The sequence below is a fragment of the Ylistrum balloti genome, unplaced genomic scaffold (genome assembly GCF_031769215.1).
Source record: "Ylistrum balloti isolate Yb309-2 unplaced genomic scaffold, AGI_CSIRO_Ybal_v1 Utg370466, whole genome shotgun sequence".
Lineage (NCBI taxonomy): Eukaryota > Metazoa > Mollusca > Bivalvia > Pectinida > Pectinidae > Ylistrum > Ylistrum balloti.
The window spans coordinates 204754-232364 of record NW_026782307.1 but is presented as its reverse complement, the minus strand read 5'-3'; the positions used below and the strand labels follow the sequence as shown (position 1 = coordinate 232364).

At 33.8% G+C, this 27611-nt stretch overlaps 1 protein-coding gene across 1 annotated transcript; it reads right to left on the bottom strand.

Moving 5' to 3' along the window:
- Positions 1 to 26630, bottom strand: LOC132555246 (alpha-(1,3)-fucosyltransferase C-like). The gene is made up of 4 exons (XM_060219594.1): positions 26513 to 26630; positions 25529 to 25593; positions 25158 to 25284; positions 1 to 1181 (listed from the first exon to the last, which is right to left on the bottom strand). The coding sequence occupies exons 1-4, from the start codon at positions 26628 to 26630 to the stop codon at positions 1 to 3; spliced, it is 1491 nt and encodes a 496-aa protein (XP_060075577.1).
- Positions 26631 to 27611: the final 981 nt, after the last annotated feature.

Genomic DNA, 27611 nt, shown 5'->3' with positions numbered 1-27611 from the left:
TCATATACCTACCGACCATCTACTACAGGAATCCGTCCGCATCCATTTCCTAGGGTCTATGATCGTCTGTGCCTGTCTTGGCGTGTGGAGGGCGTCACAAAGTCTATACATTGTAGATCTTGTTGGTTTATACTTTGTCTTCCACGCAAAATATTCGTTATATAAAGTTGGGCTTGAACTCAACAAATACAGGTATTCACTCAATTCTTTGATACTGTCAAAGTCGTATATATTGATGTAAGAATGTGGCGGGGCTTCAATTATTTGATTTACTTTCCAATTTACAATTGGAATCGTCTGTTGATATAAACTCCTCCAAAATTTTTCTGTCACATAATCTTGGCAATTAGCATTTTCAAAAGCGATTCGAAATTTATACGTTTTGGAATCACACTCACCCCTTCCGTCCGTCGAACACGCTAAATTTCCACATTTTCCATAGAAATCTATGTTTACATACTTTTCCAGTTCGCTAATGTGTCGATATCTTTTGGCGTCATCAGGGCAATCACTGATAGCAGCCACAATCATCTTGGTCTTACTGACAAAGAAATCCTTGTTACTATACTTCCTGAACGCAACATCTCTTTCAGCTTTGATCAATGGCATAAATTCACCGTAGGGTAAATGGACCGTTGAATCACTTCTATAGGTCAATGTCCAGTTAATGGAATTTGACCATGATCTTCCTGTATAATGCTGATGAGGAGGGGCCTCCATATTGTACATTATCCAAACTTGGTCAAGTCTTCTATATCCGGGCACTTTTTTCCATAGCCAAAGATCAAGATAATGAAATAACACTGCGTCAGCTGATTCGATTTCACTTTTGTCTGATGTCACCGAACAATCGTATTTACTATACTTCATGTTACCTAGATAAACCCAATCTGCCGTGAAATATGTCGTCCATAATAAGATTTTCTTTGTACTTTTATTAACAAAATTAACCTGAGAGAATTTTATGATATTATCGTCACATTGATTCATTTGACAAAAGTTGTGATATGTCTTTTCTGTGATAATATTGTAAACTCCAAGATACACAAAACATGTCAGCCCGACCGCAGTTACCAAATACTTCCTGGAATTCCGATGCAATCTCACTCGGACGCTTTTACCCATATCTAGTTTGTTTTCAGTTAAACGCTTGGAAGGAATCGTCTTGATAAATGCTAGCCCTGAAAAGGAAGACAAAAATGTTTATAAGATTAATTTAGATATTCATGTTATGTCAAGTACAACAAAGAATTACATCTCAAATTCAATTCTGCAAAACTCACTAATCACTACTTTCAAATTAATCAAGCGGTTTTATTTTTTTTTCAAAACACACCCATCTACTCTGAAAGCCATCAATGATAATATGATTAATTTCATACTGTGACAAACGGCGATGATTGACAATACTAAGCGCGTCTATTACAACAGACGTTCGTGTAGTCACTCATTTAGACTGTGCATGATTCCAAAATGAAAATATTAATAAATAAAAAAAAAGCTTATGTAACGTTCAGGTCACAGTCATTAAACTACTGTAAGTCACTTATATTTCGCGATTAATTTATTTCGCGAACTTACCTCTTCAGACATATTCGCGAATACTAGAAATTACTTTAACTTCGCGAATGATAAGCTATTAGATATCTGGATTCTGCTAGACTCCGATATCAGTAACGGAATCGACATGGATGACATCTAAAATTATTTTCGTACAAATATTAGCGAGGTATTTGAATTTGCGATTGTCACTCCTCGCATATTAACGCAAAAATAATACCACGCGAAAAACAAGTGATTTACGATTAACATTGATTAATTAATATCCTTATACATTATATGAATGTTTTGTGTCCAAGTAATTAACAGTGAAACGGATAACATATACCGGCATTCAGGTACAGTTGTCTTTTATTCAAATCATATGCATCCTATTTTGACATACATGCATTGATGAATGTTTTTATCACGATAAAATGTTTGTTTCAATTTTCAAGTTTTCAATATTCACACATCTACAACTTTTGAGAGTTTTTTCAACTGTTGAACAGCTATACAGCTCTCTCTCTCTCTCTCTCTCTCTCTCTCTCTCTCTCTCTCTCTCTCTCTCTCTCTCTCTCTCTCTCTCTCTCTCTCTCTCTCTCTCTCTCTCTCTCTCTCTCTCTCTCTCTCTCTCTCTCTCTCTCTCTCTCTCTGTGTGTGTGTGTGTGTGTGTGTGTCTCTCTCTCTCTCTCTCTCTCTCTCTCTCTCTCTCTCTCTCTCTCTCTCTCTCTCTCTCTCTCTCTCTCTCTCTCTCTCTCTTCCGATCAATTCATTATTACTTGTTTCTTCTTGCTGGAATTTGAGCACCGAAATATCATTTACAATACATATTTTGCAATGAATACAAGGCTAAGCGAGTTCTTCGTACAGAACTGCTCATTAACAATATCCAAAGACTCAATGAAATCGATTTCAATTTCTTTATGTTGTATGTCAAACTATTTTGGTGGTAGGATGCTAGTTCATTAAAATGACATAAATTTTAGTGTTTATGTAAACTAATAAAAATATATTCATTTATCAACGGAACAACTATATATTTTAAAAGCCTCCTTATCAATGAACTGGTATTCCAAGAGTTCAACGACCGTGTCCCCTTTGAAATACATGTGGTAATGGTATCGAGGATGAAACTCATTTAATTCTGTAGTGCCCAGTCTATTAAGAGCTCCCAACAAAATAGTTCAAACCCTGTTATTTCCGTCGTCCATCTGTTTTCAAATAAATTCAATTATTCGCATGGGAAACATATCAATCTTGAGAAACATTATCAAGATTTTAATGCAAGCTACTTCTAAACGAAAGCCTGTCTGAAATATCTGATCAATATCTGATATGTTCCACTGACAATAATATTTTATTTAATTTGTTGATAATATTGTTATTTTCCCCGCCACATTATGGTCATGGAATAATATATCTAATTGTTTGCATATTGTACATTATATATACTATTTACATTTTGAAATAAAGAAACTGAAATTTGAATACTACATATATTAAAGAATATAAGCCATGTCTGAATTTCGAGTTAATACTATATGTCATTACAGAAAGTGGCCTGCTATTGAGAGGTCAGACCGGTTGATCTGGTTGATGTATAATGATATCGGTTGTTGGGTTTGTTGGGCTCTGGACAACCGGGATGATTTTGAGGCGGGGTTTCTTTGTAGTAGCTGGTGAAAGGAATAATGTCGTGGAATTGAGCATTTCAGAAGAGTAATGTCGAGAATGTTATTATACTTAAAGTTATTACGTAAAACATTAATTTCATTTTCCGCTAAAAAGAATTTACAATCTATCGGAAACACTTTTTATCAAGGGTCGGAGAAACTTCAGTTCTAGTGCCTTTTTCGGTAAAAGTTTTTTTAATTTATTTTTTTACGAAGTCAATAAGCAGTTTGTCAATCCTTGCAGGAACTTCAGCTTTCAGAGTTTGTGTAAGACTTGAAGTAACAGGCTCGTTCAAAGCTTCATATAGAGCATGTATGGAATTGCTTAGAATGATACAATTACCTTGGTCGTAACTGGCACAACGGATTTTCAGGATGGAACAGGATGACTGGAGCAAACTTCGCTATATCTTAGCTACAGGTTTTCGACCATAAGTTCACAAAATTTATTATTAATCATTAATGCATTTAATCACAAACTCGTGCCTGATATCTCATTGTTTTATATGTAAATACGCTTACCTTCGTTTGATCGATATCTTGAATGGAATCCAAATCACATGAATGTTTGTATCCCTATTGAGGTTACGATACTTATTTGTAAAAAGAAGTGCTAGTGTACTTATGATACACAGTAGTGTTATTTTCTCGAGTGGTAAATTCTTTCCTTGTTGTCATACACGAGATAGTTGTTTCGTTAAATAAATTGATTGGTAGCGTAAAGCCAGTGGCAAAATTCACGTTTAACAATGATGAACTTACTTGGCACTTCATAGCTAAGCGAGATGCACTCTAGGTACTATGAAAAGCACGTTGTATTAGATAAGATATCCATATATGAATTATGTTACCCTTATGTAACCTCAAAATGCCCGGGAGTTGGGGTTGGGGGAGGGGCAAACATACAAACATATTAAAATCAGATGTCGGGCTCATAGCAGAACATAAGTAATGTATAAATATGGGTAGAGCTTATTACAGAAATATTAAATCTCCAAATAATGTTTTTTCCACTGTAAGCACGTGCAAAAGACGCCATCTTTGGAGAGGATGTTCCTGCTGTTCAGTACCTGTTAAATAACAAATTCGTTAATAAATTTGTTTCATATTTTGACAAACAAGATTTTTCTGTCCAAGCTTTAGGAGTGACTAAAATAACACGCATAGCTCTTTAAGGTTCGAGTGACTTGAATGAAAATCGATTGGTTGCCAAGGAAGTACATTTTACCTGCTGTATTCACTTTGAGACTGATCTTATTGATTCATAGAAACTACCTATCTTAAAAAATAATTATTTTGCATAATGACACTGTATTTGTCAGTACATGAGAATGACAGCATTGGAAGGTTTTGTTCACAAACAAAAGAAAACCGGCGATCGAAACTTGCCGAGCAGGAAATTATCAAAGTGAAATAAATATCGCCATTTCTTACTTTATAAAAATGGGATAAGACGCTGAGTTGTAAATTTCTAGCTTACCCATGAGTTGTTTATCAAGGAATCTCATTGATTCGCTTTCAGTGCAAGGAAACAGTGACCATGTAAATTGAATTTACGAATGGATTCGAAATCGAGATAACGAACGTTCATCTAGTATATTCGTTTGAGAGTGAACTTAACTACCACTTGTGGCAACAAGAAAAATTGATTATCGGACACGGGAAAAATGTACCGTATTTTCTGAATTAAAAACCATCAGTCGTGCGGCTTATATGTGGCCGAAAAACTGGCCGAAATTTAGGCTTACATGTGAATGAAGGAAAAAACAAAGCTAAAAACCACTGGACAACCCTACTGTTGTCCAGTAAAAGTAAGAGAGTTTTCAAGGAAACACCAATTCTAGCTCTTTGTAGACTGACAGGCAACAAAGACTTGAGGATAGTGGTAGGGTATCTGTAATACTGCCACTGGCAGTTTCAAGATGTCGGTATACCCACATCACAAGTTCATTCACATGTGAGGACAACGATGACTATCATATCCTCCAGTCAGTATCTTGCACATTTGCCAAAGGTATATACCTTTGTCATTTGCAGTAAGTGGCGAGGGAAGAGGGGCACTTCATCACAACAATTAACAACCATCGGTGTTCGATCTAACGGAAATACCCGGACCTGAGTGGTGAAAAACAATTCAACATGCCAAGCCATACGTGGATTAAGACCTTAAATAAGTTTCGCATTGTCTGCTGAGTTTTCTTTTCAAAGAAACACTTATAAGAGGATCAGTGCACCAATATCTATTCTTCTCAAATGACATCTTCTCTGAAAACAACATTACGATTTTGATAACAGATATATATTCTGTATAAAATCATGTCGATGTCATTAACATTTACATTTTATTGTTGATTCTGATGATTAAATACTTTTGAAAACGTGTTATTTTTATAATAAAAATGATCAATATCCTTAATTAAATATCGGACACGGCAGTCTGACAACAGCTGCCAGAGATCTCTATATAGAATTATAACTGTGTTGAGTGTTGTTGATGTATTTGCATTTATTGGTTGATCTTCAGATCGATACAGATTCAATCTGATCATATATTGACTTTGAAACTGTCATTTAATTACATTGGTTATACAAACATTAACATTTCTATTTCCCAGTTTCATAATACCTATCACATAGGTATGGCGTTGTTTATGCATTTGAAGCCTTACAACTTATTAGTTTAAGAGTTAAATACGTAAAAATACCATATAATACTCCTCTAACACATACTAAATATTCAGATATTAAATGAATTAACTTACATTGTGCAAGATGAGAAGAACAAAATAACACCAGGCGGATAGTTGAGTACACATACAAAAGCATAATAGAAGGACAATTGTTATTTGAATAGTGCCGGACAATATCATTTTACTGGAGGTAATTGACATAAGATGCATAACTAAACAACACGCAAAAAATCAAATCGACGTTGACATCCTCTGTATTTATCATAAACACCCTTCGTTCTTTGTCGTCTGATCTTCAACAATGAGGCCAGAACATAGGTTGTGTCAAGCCACAGAATAGGAAAGAAAAAGGTGTTTAGGAAGGAGAAGAAGATCAAACATGTAAAATAACTAGCTTCTGACATCTTATACAATGTCTCTACTAAATGTCAACTTTCGAAGGATAGATTTTACAGTCCATTTATACCGCTTGTTTACCAAAAGTTTTCTATAAAAAATATTTCATTTGTGTTCCAGTTGTTGGGTTAAATACAATGAATTAGTGTTTTGTCCACAATTTTACGATACTGTTAAATATGTTTCCTTAAGAGGTCAACATTTGAAGGTTATATATGTCTTTAGAAAATGTAAGACATTTTTTTCCTGTTTGGCATTTATCAAGTGAATACATGTGGAAATATTCAACTTTTGTTAGCATGCTGTATATTTTATACAAAAACACATTTTTGACAGACAGAAACGATGTCACATTTTAATGGTGTATGCATAACAGGCGTAGCTATAGAAACTTGTGTAAAATGATTGGCTATCGTAACGCATCGTCGCACTGACCCGTTGAATACGGAGTGGCTTTATAATTATCATAGTCTTTCGAACCGCATCCACATATAAATAGTACCTTCACTCAAAATTTTGTTTTGAAGACTTTATACAGATAAATGAACATACGAACAAAACGATTTGCAGAAGACGTCTTGCGAGGATGTCCTGCAGAACTGACTTGACTGAATAGTATTAAGATAATATATTAATCAGTAAGAAAGTTATATCAATATTTACAGGTTACCTTGTCCGCAAGTCCTGCTTACAAATAGCTGATACGCTACATGTCATTTTGAAAGATGATTATAAATGTGCAATGGCTATAATATGATATTGATATATGAACGATTTTCTTCTGAGGGAGTCAAACGCTATATATGCTATGTTTTTTTCAGTTTGGGTTTTTACACAGGTATAAAGGGTATTTGGTGTTAACTCAAGCAGTTTAACACAATGGAAGATCACTAAAACAACTTTTAGGTATGATGACATATGATAAATATTAAATTATTAAAAATTGCTGTTTTCCTAGTAATTTGTTCCATCCACAGAACTACTACGTCTTTTCCAAATTCCAAAACGATCAATTACATATCCTATAAATATATATCACTAAAAAAACTCGATCGCCTTTCCCCTGTATTTTATTTCTTGTAAACGTTTTTTAAGGCCAGTTTGTATTTACTTTCTTTGTTGTACCTTCTATGAAATACCTTGCTAAAATGGGAAGATTTGGAGATAATACAGATGGCAAATAATGTCCTTCTATTGCTTGCAAATGGTATTTTCCCTAGCAAATGCATACCCCAGTGAGATATATGTTAAATGTGACTTATTATCATCGAATTATGTTTATAGATGCAAGCAGTTGTATAAATAAAGTGCAACTAAAGTTGCAAATGCGTTTATCATTTATTTGTTTAAACAAATTAATTGCTTAGTATTTTTTTTAAAATAGTGTTGGGTTTTTGATTTGGAATCAACATTATCACCTATGACTTTAAGAGATGCATGCTTCACATTGTACAATATTAGGTAGTACTGTCTTGTGTCGATTAACAGAACGATATAAATCTCAACAATTAAAACATTTTTTCTCAAAAGGATAGTCAGTGAAACGTACCTCGGATTATGATATATTTAAGCGAAAATCTTTAAGTGAAACACAAAACAAATCTGAAAATAGCGTTTATGAACTATGATACATATGGCACAAATACCTCGCATACAACGAGTCTCTTTGTAATGGTATCCTAATCAGGTGGTCATAAGGCTACTGTCTTAATATAACATCACCATGGTACAGTCGTAGGAATCAATACTCATTTGGATGAAGATATAAGAGTAAAGAAGATTCTTTACCTGTATTGGGAGCCGAAAAAAATGAGGGTTATAAGAGGACACCCCTTTATTCCATATGATATTGAAGATGTCGCTTGGTTACACACCTTTGCTGATATGAGAGATATAACACCGTCACTTGTAAACAGCTGAATGAAACTCGAGTTCGACAACATACTCGTCCATAATATCGACGCGTGGAAGCGTAGAAAGAAACAACCATAAACTGAATACAAATATCACTGACTTATGATCTCCGGCCTGTGTTGACTTCGATGGATGACAAGTGTTTAATTAAGGATCATCCAGTGTGTAAGATGTGCATTATACATCGAAGCAAGAAAAAAGTGAAATTCAAAACTACGAACGAGCTATATATAGATTGACCATTAGCTTGTCGATTCATATCGATATAATTTAACAAATAATGCAGTTAGCATTTGTGAAGTCACAGAATGAAGGGTTAAACGAATATAGCATTAATGCAACCGCGTCAAAAACAATATGGTATGACATCAGTTCGCCTACCAAACGCTTAATACCGAAGAAATGAGCAATATCATTGGTGTTTTAGTTTAATATAAAGCCACAGAGAGGTGATCCTATCAAAACACCGAAATAAATGCCGTGCTATCTTCAATATCAAAATTCAAACTAAGTTCGATGAAACTTGGGCAAAATATTTGTAAAAAAAAGAGAGAGAGAGTGGGGGGGGGAGAAAGTGGGAGGGAATTAACACGGAAACTCCTCTGAAAGTGAAGTTTTAATGCATCCAATGTGTCATTTGCATCATTGAAGACATCCACTGTGTAAATCACCAGACATGTTTACGAGTATCAAACACATGTAATTTTGTATCCCACAAGCAAATATAAAATTTGGCGTTGAAATTCATAATGACGACAGTTGTACTTCATCAAAATGCATTTCTCCTTAGTTGTCAACATTTTACACGAAAATCATTATAATGGGAAAAGGTCTTGAATATCGAGTCTAATGCTAAATGAAATCGTCACAGATTGTGGAAGCTGGAGTGTTGCTATCCAGGAATCTCGACGCTTAGCATAAGCCTTGGTGAAAAGCTATTCCTGATGGATTGGTTCCAGTAAAATTCAGGTGAGCGGCTGATGTAGAAGGGTATACTGTATCGTTTATCTCAAATTCTTGATTGTAGATATATATACGATGGACGGAATCGATAGACTTCTTGTTACTGAAAACAAGGCATCGTCAATAAATGTATATCTGAATGTGCCATTGAAGGACAAGCAACATCTCATTGAAAAAAAGTTTCTTCACTTCAGGAATGAGTATGGTAATTAACAGTGTTGGTGCACTATTTCCAATACAGGTGTGCCACCTATAGGGCGATCTATTGGAGAAAATCATTTCGCGCTCATTCCTTATAGTCAACCACGTGAAATATGATATATTCACATGCTTTACATTAAATGTAGATTGAACAGCGTTGTTATTGAGTTTATTGTTTTATGAACGGAATATATAGTATGCTAGGAATATGTCTGATCCCGTTACATTCATAACACCATGACAACGATAAACATTTCACATAATTATATTGTTTCGTTCTTTATTGAAGCTATATTTATTTTCTTAAATTAGGTCATATGTTAAGTATAGTAATACAGTCAGGCTGGTAGCTACGGTCACGCAAAATATAGTTTTAAAACTCGAGCAACACTATTAAGCATTAATAACAACCCAAATATCTAAATTGATCCATATTGTGGAAATAATATAACTAAAAGAATTTGTCAATGATATCTAATTGTAGAAATGGACGAATTTTGGAATAAACCTATAAGGCAACTAATGCAAAATTTGCGGATATGTTGGAAGATGTAATAGTCAAAACTGTCAAGAGACAAAGAACTCTGCTTGGCTATTTCTAAGGGGACATTGACGTGAACGTTCAACGTCATTGATCTGCTGATTCGGTATAAAAAATCTTTCACCTTTCTTACCTGTTGTGTGTGCATGTGTGTGTGTGTATTTATTTTTATATGGCGGTGACTTCCAACATATTTGCTGTAGAAAAGGCTTACAAATTTAATCGAATTAAAACAAAAGTCTCATCCGCCAGAAGTTTGCATTCAAGATATTGCATAATTGAGCTAGGACGCCTCAGAATTATTGTGAAGTGATTGAATAGATCATTCATACATTTTTGTGAGATAGATAGAAATAGGTCCACCCGAGGGTAAGATGGCATACGAAACATGTAGCAAATCTGATGATGCAACTATTTTGCCAATAGAATATTTTTCAAAAGACGAAATAATAGCTAATCATGCTTCGATATAACAATCATTTAGATTGCCTGTTAATGATAGAGATACGGACCTCCTCCAGTTACGTTTTATAGCTGGCTCGTCTAACTCTTCATCCAAGCCTTTGTCTGAACTACTAATCACAATTCTAAGTACTATCAAATCTGGGTTACAGTCTAATTGTGATACTGTTTACTTAAGACGTGGAATAAATAGGATTTTGAAGACCTCCAAAGAGCTTTCTGATCACTCTTCAACATCTTTTTCCCAAAAAGCATTTCTTCTATAAGAACATTTGATTTTTTACACTCTGTACATCCCGGGTAATCCAGTTTCCTTACACGGTAACACCCCCGCATACTTCTATCAGAACATGAGTGATTTTATAACTTAAGTATGGCAAGGTTTGGGGATATAACCAAGGCCTTCCTCCTCTGGCCGCACGCTCCACACAAAAGCCAAACATGTTGTAGTTTCCATTCATTCGAAAGGAGAAACTTGATAAACTCTCAGATTTAATCGCCTCTTTTTATTAATAAATGGGATCAACAAGTACAACTCGGATCCCTATCAGCATGGCGGCGTGATCTTATCATGTACAGGTCGTCGTGCGGACAACGTGTGTTCAGGTCACAGACGACATACTCTTAGTAATCTAGGTGCTTGGTATTGTCCAGTCGTATTGCAATATATAGAATACATAGACCCGAGGAGGTTACTTTTAATTTTCTAAACCCAAAATTAACATATCTAACGCTAATAGTTTGCAGCCTTTTAGATCACAAATACAACTACAGATAAGAGGGTAATGCTTAAAAAACCAACAGAATTCCAAATCCCAGATTTTGAAATAAACTGTGACAAAAATGTCGACATTTTTCAATTGTGACCTATGCATCTACTCTCAGTATACTATAACTTATGAACCGTTATCATTTGTAATGCCTTTTGGAAACACTACTCAATGTAATAGTACCATCACTGGTGCCATTATTGCAAAATGATCATTATCCCCTCGCAGGGACAGAGCAGGGAAAATACATGTCATTCGTATGTTCGTACATATTATCACTTTTTTTGTCATCACTCTATCAACTTTATTTCTCAACTGATTTTAACCAAACTTCACATATTGGTCAAGCATCAAGTTCGTGGTCAGCGTGCCAGGGTCATCATTAAGGTTACCGGTAGAATTTTTAGAAAATCTTAGATGCAACACAACTTAATTGGAACGAGGGGATTTGTGTTGTTTACGGTGCATTGTTTCAATTCTATTATTTTAATATGACTACAAAAGTATTTCAGAAGAGTTCAAGTACGTCTTACGATGAAAAATGATATGATGGTTTAGGGACTGTATTGTATTATACCCTATTAACGGCTACGACCTCCCAGAGTATTCGAGGTAAATAAGTGTTTTCAGTATTTCTTTAGGAGTCTGCGGTTTGTTTGTGTACGCCTTGTGGTAATGCAAAAGGAAGCCAACTTTTTAGAGCAACATGAACCCCATTGAACTGCTCCCAACAGAACATGTCAATGGATAGTAATATACTGACAACAGGAAACTAGCTGCTATGCAATTATAATGAGCGTGGAAGCGTTGACAACTACCATGTCTAAAGGCGCTGGTACATCTCGGCCGAAACACTAAATCTTCCTCATAGGTGCTAATGCCAAAGAAAAGATCAGATTCTAAATTTTGACATATCTTTCGAATAATACAATGCTGAAAACAGGTGTCGTTTTCCACCTGAATCACAATCGGTGGATGACTTATAAAACCAATACTGATTTAAGACTAATGCTTTGATATAGAAAATTTAAAAGGCAAGAGCACGAAATTTTTTTATGAATGATACGATTCACCACCTATATCTGAAGAACTGGAATAAAATGCTTCGTCGCCCAGTTATTCACGATTAATATTCGACTACTTTTGTTATATCTGTTGCATTTAACGTCAATGACACTGTATAAAGCTTTCTATTTTGTGAATTATTCGCACATTCGAGCAATAAATCATATTAAATATCAATTAGATAAATATTGTAATGACATGATGGTTCAAATATATCAGCACTAGTAATCACATCATATCAGTTTTAAACAAGGTGAAACAAGGAAATACAAAAGTAGACAGCACATCATTGCTAGAAGGCTTCATACTGATCATTTGTTTAATGAAGGTGACTGTGTAGTCATTGAAACGTCACACTCAAATCTTCTATTGGTTGTGTTTAAGAAAATAATAGGCAGGCGCAGGATCAATCGTAATATTCATTTCCACAAAATAAAACTTCAAACCTCGAGTACAAAATTATTTCAAAAGACCACAGTATTTATCTATTGTACTTTAGAACTCGATTAACTTCACTACTTAGATAAAACAATATTAACGTTTTTTATTTCAGCAGCACAAACACTATGATTGTATAATTTCACAAATATAACGTCTTATTCTGATGGTTTAACGTAGTAAGGTAATAAGGACAGTCTCGTGCTTTCGTGGTACAAAATTTCACAACACTGAGACTTTTCACACTAAAAAGGCTTTCGACAGGCAATCTGATGGACAATGACAATGGGATGAACACAAGGTATTTGGCCACTGTTTTAATTTAAAGTATATCGTCGTTGTTAGACATCATATATGTTTTTCTCATCGTTACATCGATACGTATACATTGTCAAAGAATTCCAACGTTTGCGAAGATCCTCTGAAATCTGCGAAATTCAATATTGATATGTTGTCCCAATTAATCAGTCACTTTCTCACCATTTCGATATTTTTTCATGTTCATTTAACACGTACCAGGAGGTAATGTCCGGGTTCCATGCACTTGTATACTTCTTTCTTTTCCACATTCTTGAATCCTTTCTATAGATAACCTTCTGAGACGGCTTCATCCATTTCGTTGGCTTTTCGTTATCTTTCTAGGGTTTTGGGTCTACAGTTCTAAAGTACTGTCCTCTGCACCCGGATGCACATCTTGGTGTTTCAGCATAGTGTTGTAGATTTACCTTCTCACACAGCGGGCAAATTCTGTTCACATGGACATTTCTCCAAATAGAAAGCAGAAGAGTGAGCGCATAATGAAAGTGGCGCGGTTCGTCTTTCGCGCTACGCGTTTCATTTAAGTGTAGATTCTCAATATTGTTAAACTATCTCTCTCTCTCTCTCTCTCTCTCTCTCTCTCTCTCTCTCTCTCTCTCTCTCTCTCTCTCTCTCTCTCTCTCTCTCTCTCTCTCTCTCTCTCTCTCTCTCTCTCTCTCTCTCTCTCTCTCTCTCTCTCTCTCTCTCTTACATTTTTGTGTGTTTTCAATATCTCCTACTGGAGGAAATATAGATTGATAATATGTTCCAACCAGTTTTAGCAAACATAAAGGGTAATTAAGTGAAAATCTTAAAATGTGAATTCTCTAGACCCTAAGGAACTTTTTTCTTAAACAAAGCAGTAATTTACTTAAATTTAATTAAATGAAGTCATTGAACATTGAAATATACAGGTATTAACACGTTTGTTCCCTGTGGCCTTAAAAGCAAGGCCAAGGTCATTTGTGAAAACGCCGGGGCCATAACATCACATGGCCACAAATCTTTGCTATCATATATCGAACCACGCACCACTGATTTCACTTGGGGTTGGTTAGTCCAACATTCTGCTGATCATCAAAACACTACAAATTAATGCGTTAATCAGTTTGTCAAAAAAATACCGAATTTCATTGGTAAAAATACGCTATTAAAACAGAATAAGTAAAAACGACGGATTTTTAATTAATAAAATATGGGTAATAAAGACTGACATGATCAAATACAACAATGCACCATCTTTTGGGGATATTGTCGTATTAAATCTATCTTATCTTTGTTCAGTTATGTATAAATATATATTTGACACTGTATCACAACTGACGAAGGAAGACAAATTTTGACTCGTGTCCTATGCAGGAACTCCTGATCTACAGCATCCCCAAAAAAAGGATGTTCAGAAGTTGTGGTGAACAGATAGCTGGAAGCTTTCGATAAGATCATAGAGACAAACTGTCTTTTATGAACACCTAGATCGCAACGTATCAACTGGATACGAATTTACAAGGAACAAATATCCTATATGGGTACAATTATGACTGCTAATTCAAATCTGTAACTACCTGACCAACAACAACACACACATATATATAGACGTATTCAGACGGTTTTATTCTAATCAGTCTTGTACTATATTCAATTTGTTCAGCTCTTCTTGTAAAGGGACTTGTAAGGTTATTTTTAACTATGTACCCGGTTTCACAACGTATTTGTAGCTTAAACCTATATACACATATGTATATACATATGTAGATTCTATCAACATGGTGTTTTTTTAATAATGTATCCGATGCACAACGTTTTACAACTTAAACCTATATACACATATATCACAATAGATGCTTTATAACAATTTAACTTATGATAGACAAGCCATATTGATATTTGAACATGTTTACAATGTATCACAGACTTTCCTTACATCGTAAACAGAATAAAAAAATCTTTTTTCTGTTTATGTCTATATCATGGTTTAAGAAATGAAGTGTCAATATCTATTTTATTGTTTAAGAAATTAAGTAATATCTGGCGATGCATTCTCTCCATGACTGTGCTATTTACTTGTTGTATATGTTTGTTATCGTGACTTAGTGAATGAAATCGACAATGATGTAATTGTGTAATTGTACATAAATAATTAAAACACTTACCAACAATGGTTCGACAGAGAAAAAGGTTTTGTCCGTACTGCCAGATTGACATCACCCCTATGTTTGTCTCAAAGTAACTACGTTACAGTGCACTGGGAAATTAATTGTTTTGGCCTATAGATGGTGCTCGATCAGGCGTTTTAATCAATTGTATTAGTATCACGTATTAATGTGCAGGTATATGTCCTTGAGAAAAACCTGTCGTGAAAAAAAAAATAGTATTGTACTGTGTTCAATTCATTCAACTCCTCTTGTATGTGACTGGTGGCTATTTTTAATAACGTGTTTATAACTTAAACCTATCTATATTATTGAATATGAGACAAGTGATGTATGGACCAAATTTGGGGTGGCTTATACAAACGTCTGAAATATGAGGTGTGCATATAAGATAATGGCAATATTTTGAGACAATAGTTACCTTTTTAGAGTGACAGGACAGGGGCATGCCTTCATGGGAGGAGCTATTAATAGCCATGGTATATAATGAATTGTCAGTTTAGGAGATCTTATTTGAGTAACTTAGTATCATCCTACATATCTATATAGGTATACAAACAAATGTGTGTGCATTGACTGCATGTTCATTATCAAAGTGAGATATGAAATAAATTTCGAATGAGAAGATGTTCTATATAATCTTGTTCAGTGCAATAACTGTCATTACTAGCATCACCTAATGATCATTTCGTCCTATAGTTATTGACACGGACCTGATTATGGTATATAAACTAGTTTTAGAAGCATGGATATTGTCGGATTGAAAAACAAACAAAACAAACACTACAAAGCAATTAGCCGTGACTTGTACGTATTTACTTCCGTACACATCGAATATCTCTCATTTCTATCATTGTATTATATGAACGTCTCGTCTTATCTCTTTACGATTCCCAAAAGTATCGTTTTCCAATTCATTTTCCAATTTATTTCCGTAAATTATACAACTTATTGGATAAATAACAGTTAAAGGACAAAGACAGTTAATAGAATATTGTTGAAAATACTTATCATATTAATATTAAAAAGCAACAAAAGCCCCATCGTCCATGTCACTACGAGTAGTCTTTTATTATAAATTCTGCTAGTGTTAAAACAATCGTGATTGTCTAGTATAAATAAATACACCTCTACCCAGACGTCTCTTTAAAGGCCTGTGCCAAATATGTATGGTTGTCAGATTGGAATCCCGATTTTATTTAAAGATACTAGTCGCGGGTTTTCTATTAACATGTGTGGTATGTAGACAAATGAATTTAATACACTGTAGTTTGCGATATCAAGTCCTGGTACCGGCGTGTTTAGATAGGCTTTGAGTGTGCCAAGTTTTTTTTCTCAATATTAGTGTAAATTTCCACCTGTTTATGATTGAAATATAGATTACTTGTAATAACGCCACTTATGACATTCCAAATATGAATATGAGAAACTCTTCACATCGGACGAAGTGGCGCTATACTTTCAACAGGTTGTTCCGATAGTTATACTGTGTGTGCCCCCTTCACAATGGCACTGAAATGGAATCTGGGCCCGTATTCAAGAAACCGTTCTCATGCTCAAGCATGAATTTTGTATTCACGCTCTATGTCTTGTTTAAGTTAACAATTAATAAATAAGGCTGATTTTGCCGAAGATTTAAAACAATTTTGAAAGGACTTCAAGTCAAAGCTATATTCAAGGTATAAATTTGACATTTGTATTATTTTATATGATTTAGGTGAATTATGAAAAAAAATTGCTTGAGCATGAGAATGGTTTCATGAATATGGTCCCTGGTGACGCTCGACAAGAAAACCAGATGGACATAAACAGTATCTATTCCTTGTCAAGCTTACAAGTGAAACAATATCATGAAATACTGGCGAAGAAACCAAAACTGGTCTATATTGATTTCCCATGCAACGGTACACAATGGACTGTGTAACCTCTACAGGAACAATCAAAATATCTCCTGTGAATGGGTGCGTATCAGGACTACTTGGTTTTTTTCTATATATACTCTTTCACCAGGAATAGAATATGTAAACATGGTATTAGACATTTCAGCAAAGTATCTAAGTGTGAATGGCTCAATGTATCAACAAGAGCTTTCAGCGATGATAGTCGCTCAAGACTTCAAAAAGTTAGTATGTGTGCAAATAAAATGTGGTGTGAACACAATCATACATATATGTGTAAGAACTGACGACAGTGGTAAAGACACGAAAGAACCTGTTGATCAGTCAGATTATAGTAATTACAACTAAGCATTCTTTCTGTTTTCTTATATTTTTTTCCTTTAGCAATACAAATGTAAGTATGTGTCTTCTAATATATTGCATTTCGTGCTATATTTTCGTCTAATCCGGTCGGATACACTTATAATAGAAATGATAATTCCAGTATCATAGAAAACAGCCATTTACTGTTGGAACAAGAATATGTTCCATCGTCGATTTTATCTGTAGTATAAGACTCTTTTCTATATGGGTATGTAGGATAGGGATATTCCACCCGAGGGGTCACAAAATATGGTAAAACCCGAGGCTTGCCGAGGGTTTTTACCATATTTTGTGATCCCGAGGGTGGAATACTCCTATCCTACATACCCATATAGAAAAGAGTTTTTTTCTCTCATTTCTAATCTCATATTATCAAATATTTGCACTCACCTCGCGGTAGCCATCACTGGACGCCGCCATTTTTCAGATTTCTATTTTTTTTCCTTTGGCCATATACATAAAAAAATGCTGAAATAGATTCTCCATCCCCAAATTTTGCAAACTATGTTTGCGGTCGAAAACATAATATGGACTTTGAATGTAAACATCCAACGTCAGTGTTTAACTGTTTTTTCTTCAAGCGGTCTGGGTCAAATACCCTGTCAAATATATCACCCAGAGACATGCGTACGCGTTCAAATATAGTGCCTTAAAACACGCAATAAAACAACACTTTTCTTTTTAATATTTACTATTGCTCAATGTATAATATATCATAAACACCTTTTACATCTTTGAACATGTTGGTCAAGTTATTAATACTACTTTATTGTCAATAGTAATCTTATAAATCTTACACATTTATGAATGGAATTCTTGGTTTGCTTGTGAGATGACGTCACTTACGTCACACATTTCGCGCCATACCGACAGGAGGAAAGTTAGTCACTGTCACTTTCAATCACACGTGGACGACGGCGGAAAGGCTGAGTCCCAGGGTTGGTGATGTTGATATTTATAGAACAGTTTTGTAAATACGACCCTGCAAACAACGACTCCAATCGACTATGCGTGTTTGTGGATGAAGCGGTTGACGAGGACATAGTCGATGAGCGCGAGGGAAAAAAAACCATGAATTACTCCGCGCGCGAGGCTTTATTACACAGGCGCCTGTGTAATAAACGTCTATCATGACCATATTTATTACCCTGGACAGGCCTATCTGACACAGGTGTGAATGAGAGAATGTTTGATATTTACCTATCCATCTGTAAAACACAACTAGGCCGGAATACGCTTCCGAAGTAATGTGTCTTTGCCTTTTTTTATATTTTTTTTTTGTTTTCTGGTAAATGGTGTGCTTTCACATTACCTATTGGGTCACAGTTTTTTCTATTGCTCACACTTTTTGGAACTACAATCAATTCTGTTCCTTACTTACAATTGATAGTGACAGACATTGCATACTGGATTAAAATTTTGTCTCAACTGTAAAACTGGTATAGATTTTACTTGAAACAGTTCTACAGACTGTCACACCGATGTGTGCAGAAACGTCATATGAAGAAGCTGTCCATTTACAAAGGAATTATTTCCTTATTGTCAAACCTCCGACGTTAGTTCAAATACAGGAACAGCGCTTACGTGTTCAAAGAACTCCTTTATTTATCAGCAGTTATGGGTCTTTGAAGTAAACAAAGACGTTCTTCCACCTATGTGTCAAGATTTGGAAATCAAAATTTACAGCACAACCCCTTCCGAATATCGGCGGAATGTGTCAGTCAATTAATTTTCACGGAATTATTTCTCATTCTCAATGCCCGGATAATAAGCAATTTTGGTGAGGATGGGCAAGTGACAATATCACACGCTAGCAGGTGGTTTTTCTCCCTTTATCCTAACCAATTTTATTGTTAAAAATTTACAAATGTCTGACATTTCGGAAGATAAAATGCCGATTTTGAATTATAAAGCTATTATTAAAACGTATAAGGGGTCGTCTGATCTACAGGAACAGAAGGTTGCAGGATGGATAATATCAAATTATGTTTTTAGGAACAATCAGAAACACAAAAAGGCTGGTTAAGATTGCATGTATAGCTTTTTTATCAGTTTCAATATGCATCTCTGTTTAAACCATTATTTGTGGGGAAAAATAACATCAACAAAAACTTTTACAACGCTTTCTTTTTTCTGAGATATGCCTGTCTCAGTTAATACAAGATTTTATAATACTGATCTCAATCATTTTGAAGAAATATGTTTGCTGTCAATAATAGTTGCTGTTAATTTTTGTTAGCATAGATTTACTTCTGTTGTATAAAGATTACATGTATAGAAATTTGCATATTAAACTCAGCTGAACGGTAATTGCACTTTTCTCAAATTGTCTTGAAAATTTTGTGTGTAATAAATTGTGTTATCAAATGTTTACCATATAGAACATTTTGCATTACGTCGATGATATCTATAGGGCAATATACTGAAAATATTGATTGGTCATACACAAACGTTTAGTTTAGTCACTGAACCGTGACGTTTGTTTTGATTCATAACGTTAACGTCAGAGTAGAGTGGGAAAGGACCAAGATTAATTTAAACTTCTCCTGATATACCTAAGGACCAAGGGGAACCTACATATGAAAACTGAGAAATATCCATGTAGTACTTTTCAAGAAATAGTGATAACAATAATTGTATACAGAGCTGCGGATGGACAACGGATCACGGACGAAGAACGATTTGAATAGCCCACCATCTTGATGATGATGGGCTGAAAATCTAACTGACGATATTCTAAATGGTTGTCATAACCAAGGTTACATGATGGGTATTATCACACCGACATGTAATCTTTCTCCATGCTTTGTTCCCTGGTTATTTTGTCTAACCTGATTCAGGAATCGTGTTTAATTTCTCATGTTCCATCCACTATCGGTAGTAATAGTAACTTTTAGTGTAACAATAAGAACGTGACAGTATGTGGTAAAAGCACGCATCTGTGCAATAAACTTAAAAGGTTATATACTTCATTGAGATAGCTCTTCAACTGATTTATTGTACTATCAGTATCTTACAAAGATCCAGGTCAACAATTTTCAAAGCTGTAAAAAGTTAAAAGGATGTGTGTTTCGGTTTCATTGAAACAACCTCTCTCTGTTGGTCATTTGTAAAATGAAGCAATTCAGAATAATGACACAAAAGTTGATACTTTGAGAGTGTCCCCTAGCAGCAAGCCATAGACTTGGATTATAATCAAATTTCATCAAAATAATTCTTGTTAACCTTAATCAGTTTGAGCACATTGAAGTTGAAAACACCAATTTTGTAATGTTAAAATTCACTATTTTCAAGGCAGTCTTCTTTCTGGCTCTTGCGTTGACTGGTCCGGGGGAACATGATGGGTATAGGTATCATATATGCATTCTTAAGTTATGGTAAGTATTACATCATGAAAATTAGTTTTACATGAAAAAACCTCACGATTATGATGTACATATAATGATGATGAAATTGATAATTGCATGTTGATGACATAATTATGACATAACAGAAGAAGAAGAAGAAGAAGAAGAAGAAGAAGAAGAAGAAGAAGATGATGATGATGATGATGATGATGATGATGATGATGATGATGATGATGATGATGATGATGACGACGACGATGAGTCATATGTGGGAATGTTGGTATGTGTGTCATATCGATGTATCATGTAAAATTTTGAAAAATAAAAAAAAAAGACAAAAAAGTATACTTTGGCACATGCTGACACATGACTAAAACTGCTACAGCTTTCGTCAAAAAAAAAACAAACAACAGGAAAGTCGAGCAATATGCAATATGTCCTGATAGCTATCTATAGATAATGCTATGTACTCAGCATGTATGGATGAGAAAGTAAGTGAGGTGACAGTGTGGTATATGGATGATTATAATGTTACTTAAACAGGTTATGTCTAATATGTAAACAGTAGTGTATATATGTATGATGCTGGTTTTTTACGATACTCTTGTGTGAAGGTGAAATTTTTAAAACTAAACAATTGATATTGGTCTCTATAAACCTGAGCCATAAAGATGTTGAAATGAAATTAGTAGAGAATCCACATGAAAAGACAGCGATTTGACAATAGTCAGTGGTACATTTACGTAAATCTCTGGATAATTGTTCATGGTTAGAACGGCAGAAAATAATTAGTAGTTAATTTTTCATTATAGCATGTGATATTATTTCACATGATGACAATGACATGAATCTGTTGACCTGGAATTTGATGTCACCTGAGTGCCCTCTTGCAATCACCTTTTGTCATGCATCGTAAACAATTTACATTTTCGAAGGGCTACCAAGTTTGTTCAAATGAATGTCCTTGACCTATTTTCAAAGTCACAGGGGTCAAATGTGTTAAAATATTCTTCTCAATAACTAAATGATCTAGGGTAATGATATTGGGCCAGTAGCATGCTGGGATGAAGAGCTATCATGTTTGTTCAAATGAATGACCTTAACCTTCATTCAAGATCACAGGGATCAAATACATGTATACTGAAATCTTCAAACAACATTTTTGCAATAATCAAGAAGTTCAGGGTCTTGATAATGACTCTGTAGCATGCTTGAATGAAGGGATATCATGTTTGTTCAAACGAATGACCTTCATTCAAGGTCATAGGTGTCATTTATCATTTATAATCATTTAAACGAATTCTCCTCATAACCACCTGGACATTAATGCCCAAGAGCTTCTTGAATTGGTATGTCTGCAATGGTTTAAAAGTTGAGGCCTGAACCAAAAAAAATACTCAAATATGATAAGCATACACTTTTGTTTTCCTTTTACCTTGAAGTGAAGGTCATGGTGACATAATTTCAGTTCACACTACCCCATGTGTAAGGGTTATAGATATAATTTGGATTTATAGATTTAAAACTTCGTAGCTCTTCTTCCCAGCATGCTGAAGGCACAATATCAGTGTCCTGAACCTATTGGTTATAAGAAAAAGTTTTCTAAATATTTCAACTCATTGGACTCTTGTGATCTTGAAAGTCAGTCAAGGTAAATCCTATTAACAAACATTGAGATGCTTCATCCCAGCAAGCTACTCATCCAAACTTCGGACCATGAGCTTTTTGGTTATTGAGAAGTCATTGGAATGGACAGATTAAGCACAGCAGATGGCTCACAACAAGTCAAAATATGATGGTCATCCTAATAGGTGTTAAAGCAGATGAGAAAAATTCCAAATCTTTACTTATTGTGAAAATCCATGTTCTCAGAAAGATGGAAAATCTTACAATTGTATTCCAGTATATTATTACACATTATCTTGATATAATATCTGCTGCTTTGTATAAACATGCTCTCAGCAAATAAAGACAAGAACAGATTTGAATTTAGATGTTTTAATATTACATCTTGTAGATAAATGGCAACAAAGATGTACATGGTTGTAAACAAGTGAATGAGTTTATAGAAATTTATTAAATGGAGATGGCTAATAATTAAAAAGTGTGTTTAAAAAATATAAAAGGTAACCTAGAACATGTATATAAATTGTATCACATTATTTTGTATGGACTGAACAATGAAATTTAATTTCATGGAGAATTTTCATCAAATTTATCAGTATCTTTATATCATATGTAACAATGTAAAATGTAACCAAGTTCATAAAATTTGTGTAATATTATCATATATGGAGTAAAAAGCCAGAAGATTTAACCACAGACAAGTAATGCTTGATGAAGTCTATAAACACTATGTACATGTATAATATCAACAGATGTATGTAAAAATATTTGCCAAACAAACAATTTCTGAACAGTTATATATACTAAACAGTAAATATCATCAAAGATTCATGAATAATGTAAATATTCTTTATAAAAAGTTGTTGTTACAAACATTGGAAAAATAAAAGGTTTTACACCTTTTTGGCAAAATATTTCTAAAAAAAAAAGCAGATGATATCCTCAGTATTGATTAAAATTTGGATGGAAATTTTTTCATTACAATATTATTATATCAAATACTTTTCGAAGATTCACAAGATATTAAGAATTTCTAAGATGTCCATTTTTTTTTTTTTTCTGTTGATTGAAATAAAAGCCTGAACAACTCTCTAAACAATTATCAGAATTTTATGAAACCAGTAGATGGAAGAAAAAAGTAAAATATAATTCTAAAAGTTGGAATGATTTGGAAAAGATTGGCTTTATACAGGATTTCGAATTTTTTACGTACCAACAGATTAACATACTTACATAAATATCTTTAAAAGACTTATTTAAAAATGAATTTAAAACTGAAAGCTGAAAAATAATGCTTATAGACATTGATATAAGTTAAAAGAAAATATGTTAAATAAGCAATTTAAAGAGTTCAGATAAATGCTATATTATCATTTTTTGAAACCTTTCATGTAAACAGGAGTATTTTTATTAACACAGTTGAATGTATGACATTCAAGATGACTTGATAAGATTTTTCACATACCTACATTTTTTTCAAATATTCTAAATCATACCTTTGACAAAACTGATACTCAAAATCTAAAGCAAAAAGCTGTATTACAAGACTGAAGGCCTTTAAAGGATGATGATAGCTAGATAGATACCTACAAATATTTTTTTTTCGAAATGATACAATATATTATGTTAACTCAATTTTCTTTAAATTCTTGGAAGATAAGTTATCTAAGGCATGATGGAAATAGCTTTTGTTAAATTGATGTTGATGAAAATGAAAAGATGGTAAAATTATAATTTTTTTCGAAAAAATAAACAACTTCAAATTGCAAACAATACAAGCCCATCTGAATGCATACGATGATCTCAGCACCCCGAGTCACTTAGAGTAGCCTAGATCGTGGCCTTGATGACCAAAAACACATACTCGTTTCTGGTATTCTGATACAAGGCCTGTATACAACAAACGGTTAACAAGTACATTGTATGAGCAATTTCTTAAGTATATCTTCTCCAAGATCTTATTACAGATGGATAAAAAATTAGAAAATTTATGTACATTCAGTAATTCTGAAATGAAAAATACCAAAATTGTTTTCTTATGTTAAAGATAAAAAAAACTACAGATTTATGGAACTTTCGCTCTTCTGTGAAATGCTAAAATATGTATATATATATATAAATGCTGAACCTATTTAAAATAAAATTAACTGTAGGTAGAAGAAAGGGAAAATTAGTTGTTCTTTTTTTATTTGCCTCATGAAACTTTATTATCTTAAATTTACATTAACAAACTAACATCTGTCTGAAAGAATTTAGTAACGATTGCTAGTAGCTAGCTTATATTCATCTTTGTACTTCAAATATGGAAATTTAATTTTGGAGGATTAAGAAATTCTGTTAACTTTAAATATTTTCTTCTTTGAATTGTGTTATGTTCATTTCAAAATTTAAATTACATACAAGGACATCTAATCAATTTTTCTGTTTTACTTTTGGCTGTATTTTGTTTGTTTAAAATTTTAAAAGTTAAAGGACATCTTAGAAATTTTATTATGTTTGAAATAATGTGTTTAATAAAAACATTCTAGATGGATTAAAACGATGCTGAACATAAGAGGTATTATCATCTCATACATTTTCAAAGGTAAACATGGAAAGAGATTGGAAACTTGTAAACTACTAAAGCATCTCCTTAACAAATTGATACTGAGTTAACAAAAAAAAAAGAATAAAAATTATTTGATAAAATTCAGCATTGTGGGTCTGTTTCACTATTTACAGCCATTGTCTGTATCTTTTTACTTTCCAAAGCAACAGAGAAATTTTCCATTCTTTTGTTTCTTCTTGTTGCCTTCCAGTGGCTTCTCTGATGTGACCTTACCCACATCTTCACAAGCAATCCCTGGTGTAACCTCACCTACATCTTTACAAAGGTCAATGGAAATCTCAGGGATGATATCATTCAGATCAATGATTTCAAATGTGTCCTCTGGCCTTGTTTTCTTGATCTGTAAAAAGATATTTGGTTCACAAGGACCTGTTTTGACATAAATTTTACGAACGATACAAATTGAAAGAAATATTCCATCCTCCAGAAAATTTAGAGAAAACATGCTTTAAACAATACACAACAGTCTATTTATAGTCAATAAATGGTAGCTGTACCTTTTAACAGCATTTCTGTATTTTTAGAATGTAAATGAACAGAAGTACTATGTTCAGCAGTCTAAGTGCAATGTAATGAAGACTTACTGGGCAGAGGGTGTCCCACAGAGATTTTGTAGACTTGTATCTAAATACACCTGGAAGGTAGATTTCTGAAAAATAAAAGCAAAAAATGTAATCAGTGAAACTATTCAGCCAATCTGGCATTATATGTAAAACTTTCATGAAGAAATTTTGGTCTCCCCTTGCTTGCTAATCACAGTTCCTGTTCATAATCAAGTATTTACTGGTAAAGAAATAATCAGCTTGACTTTTGCATTAAAATTAATTTTCTTTAAACTCTAATACAGCTTGTACAAAAGATACATATGTGAACTGCACCTTTCATACAAATTTAAATAATTAAATAAGACATGGTGCAGCCAAACTATGAGTTCAACTGCATCATTCAGCTGTTTTGTCCTTCTAGGGCTTGCTAGGCCTAAATTTATAACGAAGGAGGCAAGAAAATCCAAGTGATCAAAAAAAAAAATTAAAAAATACAAAACGAAAAAAACTCACTGATTAGGTTCGCTAGCCAAATAATAATTCAATAAATATGATATATTTGATAATTTTAGAAATTTAATTCAAATGAACTAGAGGTGAAGGTCAGTATGACCTTAGCATGAAGGTCAAAGTGACATAATTTCAGTGTTCCTATATCGTACAGTGCACCTCATCTGTAAGTAATCCAAGTAAGTTTCAATCACATCTTTAAGTTCAAAGTCGAAAGTTCAAAAGATAATGCTCTGAAATGATTTTATCCCTGATTTTAAGGTAAGTCAGAATGATCTAATTACAGAGAAGAAATTTACACCACCTGTTGGTGATGAAATGTGTTTCGAGTTTCATCAAAATATCTTTTACAGATCAGAAGTTATGATCTGGACAAGATTTTGTTGATATTGTGAACTTCCTGGTTGCAATAATTTGATTAAGGTATTTAATTTTTGAAATGTCAATATGAAACAGATATAAAGCACAATGCACTATGGCTTACAACTTTTAGTATGAAATAAAAGAAATTACCATTTCTGTTGTTGGCAAGAAGAAGCCTCCAGACATTGACACGCTCTGCGTGTTTCTTGCGTAGTGCTTGGTCCTCCATTTCAGGATCACACTGAAGCCAGGTTTTGATTAAGGACATATTTCGTACATGCATGCTTCTTATGTCACTTTCTGCTCAATGTAAAGAAGGAAACTCCAACATAATCATTTTCAATTTTTAGAGTGTATATCTTATATAATTTAAGTTGAATGATAAATGGTTTCCCAATTCTCTGTGAAAATGGAATGCAAAGTTGGTCATACCTTTCAGTTAATTTGAGGTACAATTGCACCAGACATTCCAAACGTAATACAAATGGCTGTAAACGTTTTAAAAATAGCAAAGCCCTTTTCTTAAATGAGTTCCAATATCTTAACTTTATATCAGTGATTATTCCTTCACCATCAGAAAGTGCAGTTTCAATATTATTTTTATATGTTCGACATGATCATTCAGAAATCATGGGGCACATCTCACATGGGACCAAACGATACTTTTATCTTATTGAAAAAGACATGCTGTCACACATGTCGTTCCAAAAGTAAAGTATTATCTTACCTGACATATTTGCGCGCTTGAACAACTGCGTAGCTCTATGTTGCTATACGCAAACAATGATGACGTAACTATAGACTACACAGTTTTCAGTCATGGTCGACAAGGCGCTTTTTGTCTGCACACTAGCCACGACAGCTGTGGCTAGCTGAAAACCGGACATTACGTTATGATCTGGACAAGATCTTGTTGATATTGTGAACTTCCTGGTTGCAATAATTTGATTAAGGTATTTAATTTTTGAAATGTCAATATGAAACAGATATAAAGCACAATGCACTATGGCTTACAACTTTTAGTATGAAATAAAAGAAATTACCATTTCTGTTGTTGGCAAGAACATATCATCTAAATAAGTATAAAATCAACCATCGCATTGTCATAATATTCACATATTTTTTGACTTCATGTATGATCTACGTATTAAAATCGTGGGAAAATCGAGTCAAATTTTTTTTTTTAAAAATCGAAGATTGAACAAAAGTAAAATTGATGAATAACACCTTTTTGGTTGGCACGTTTATT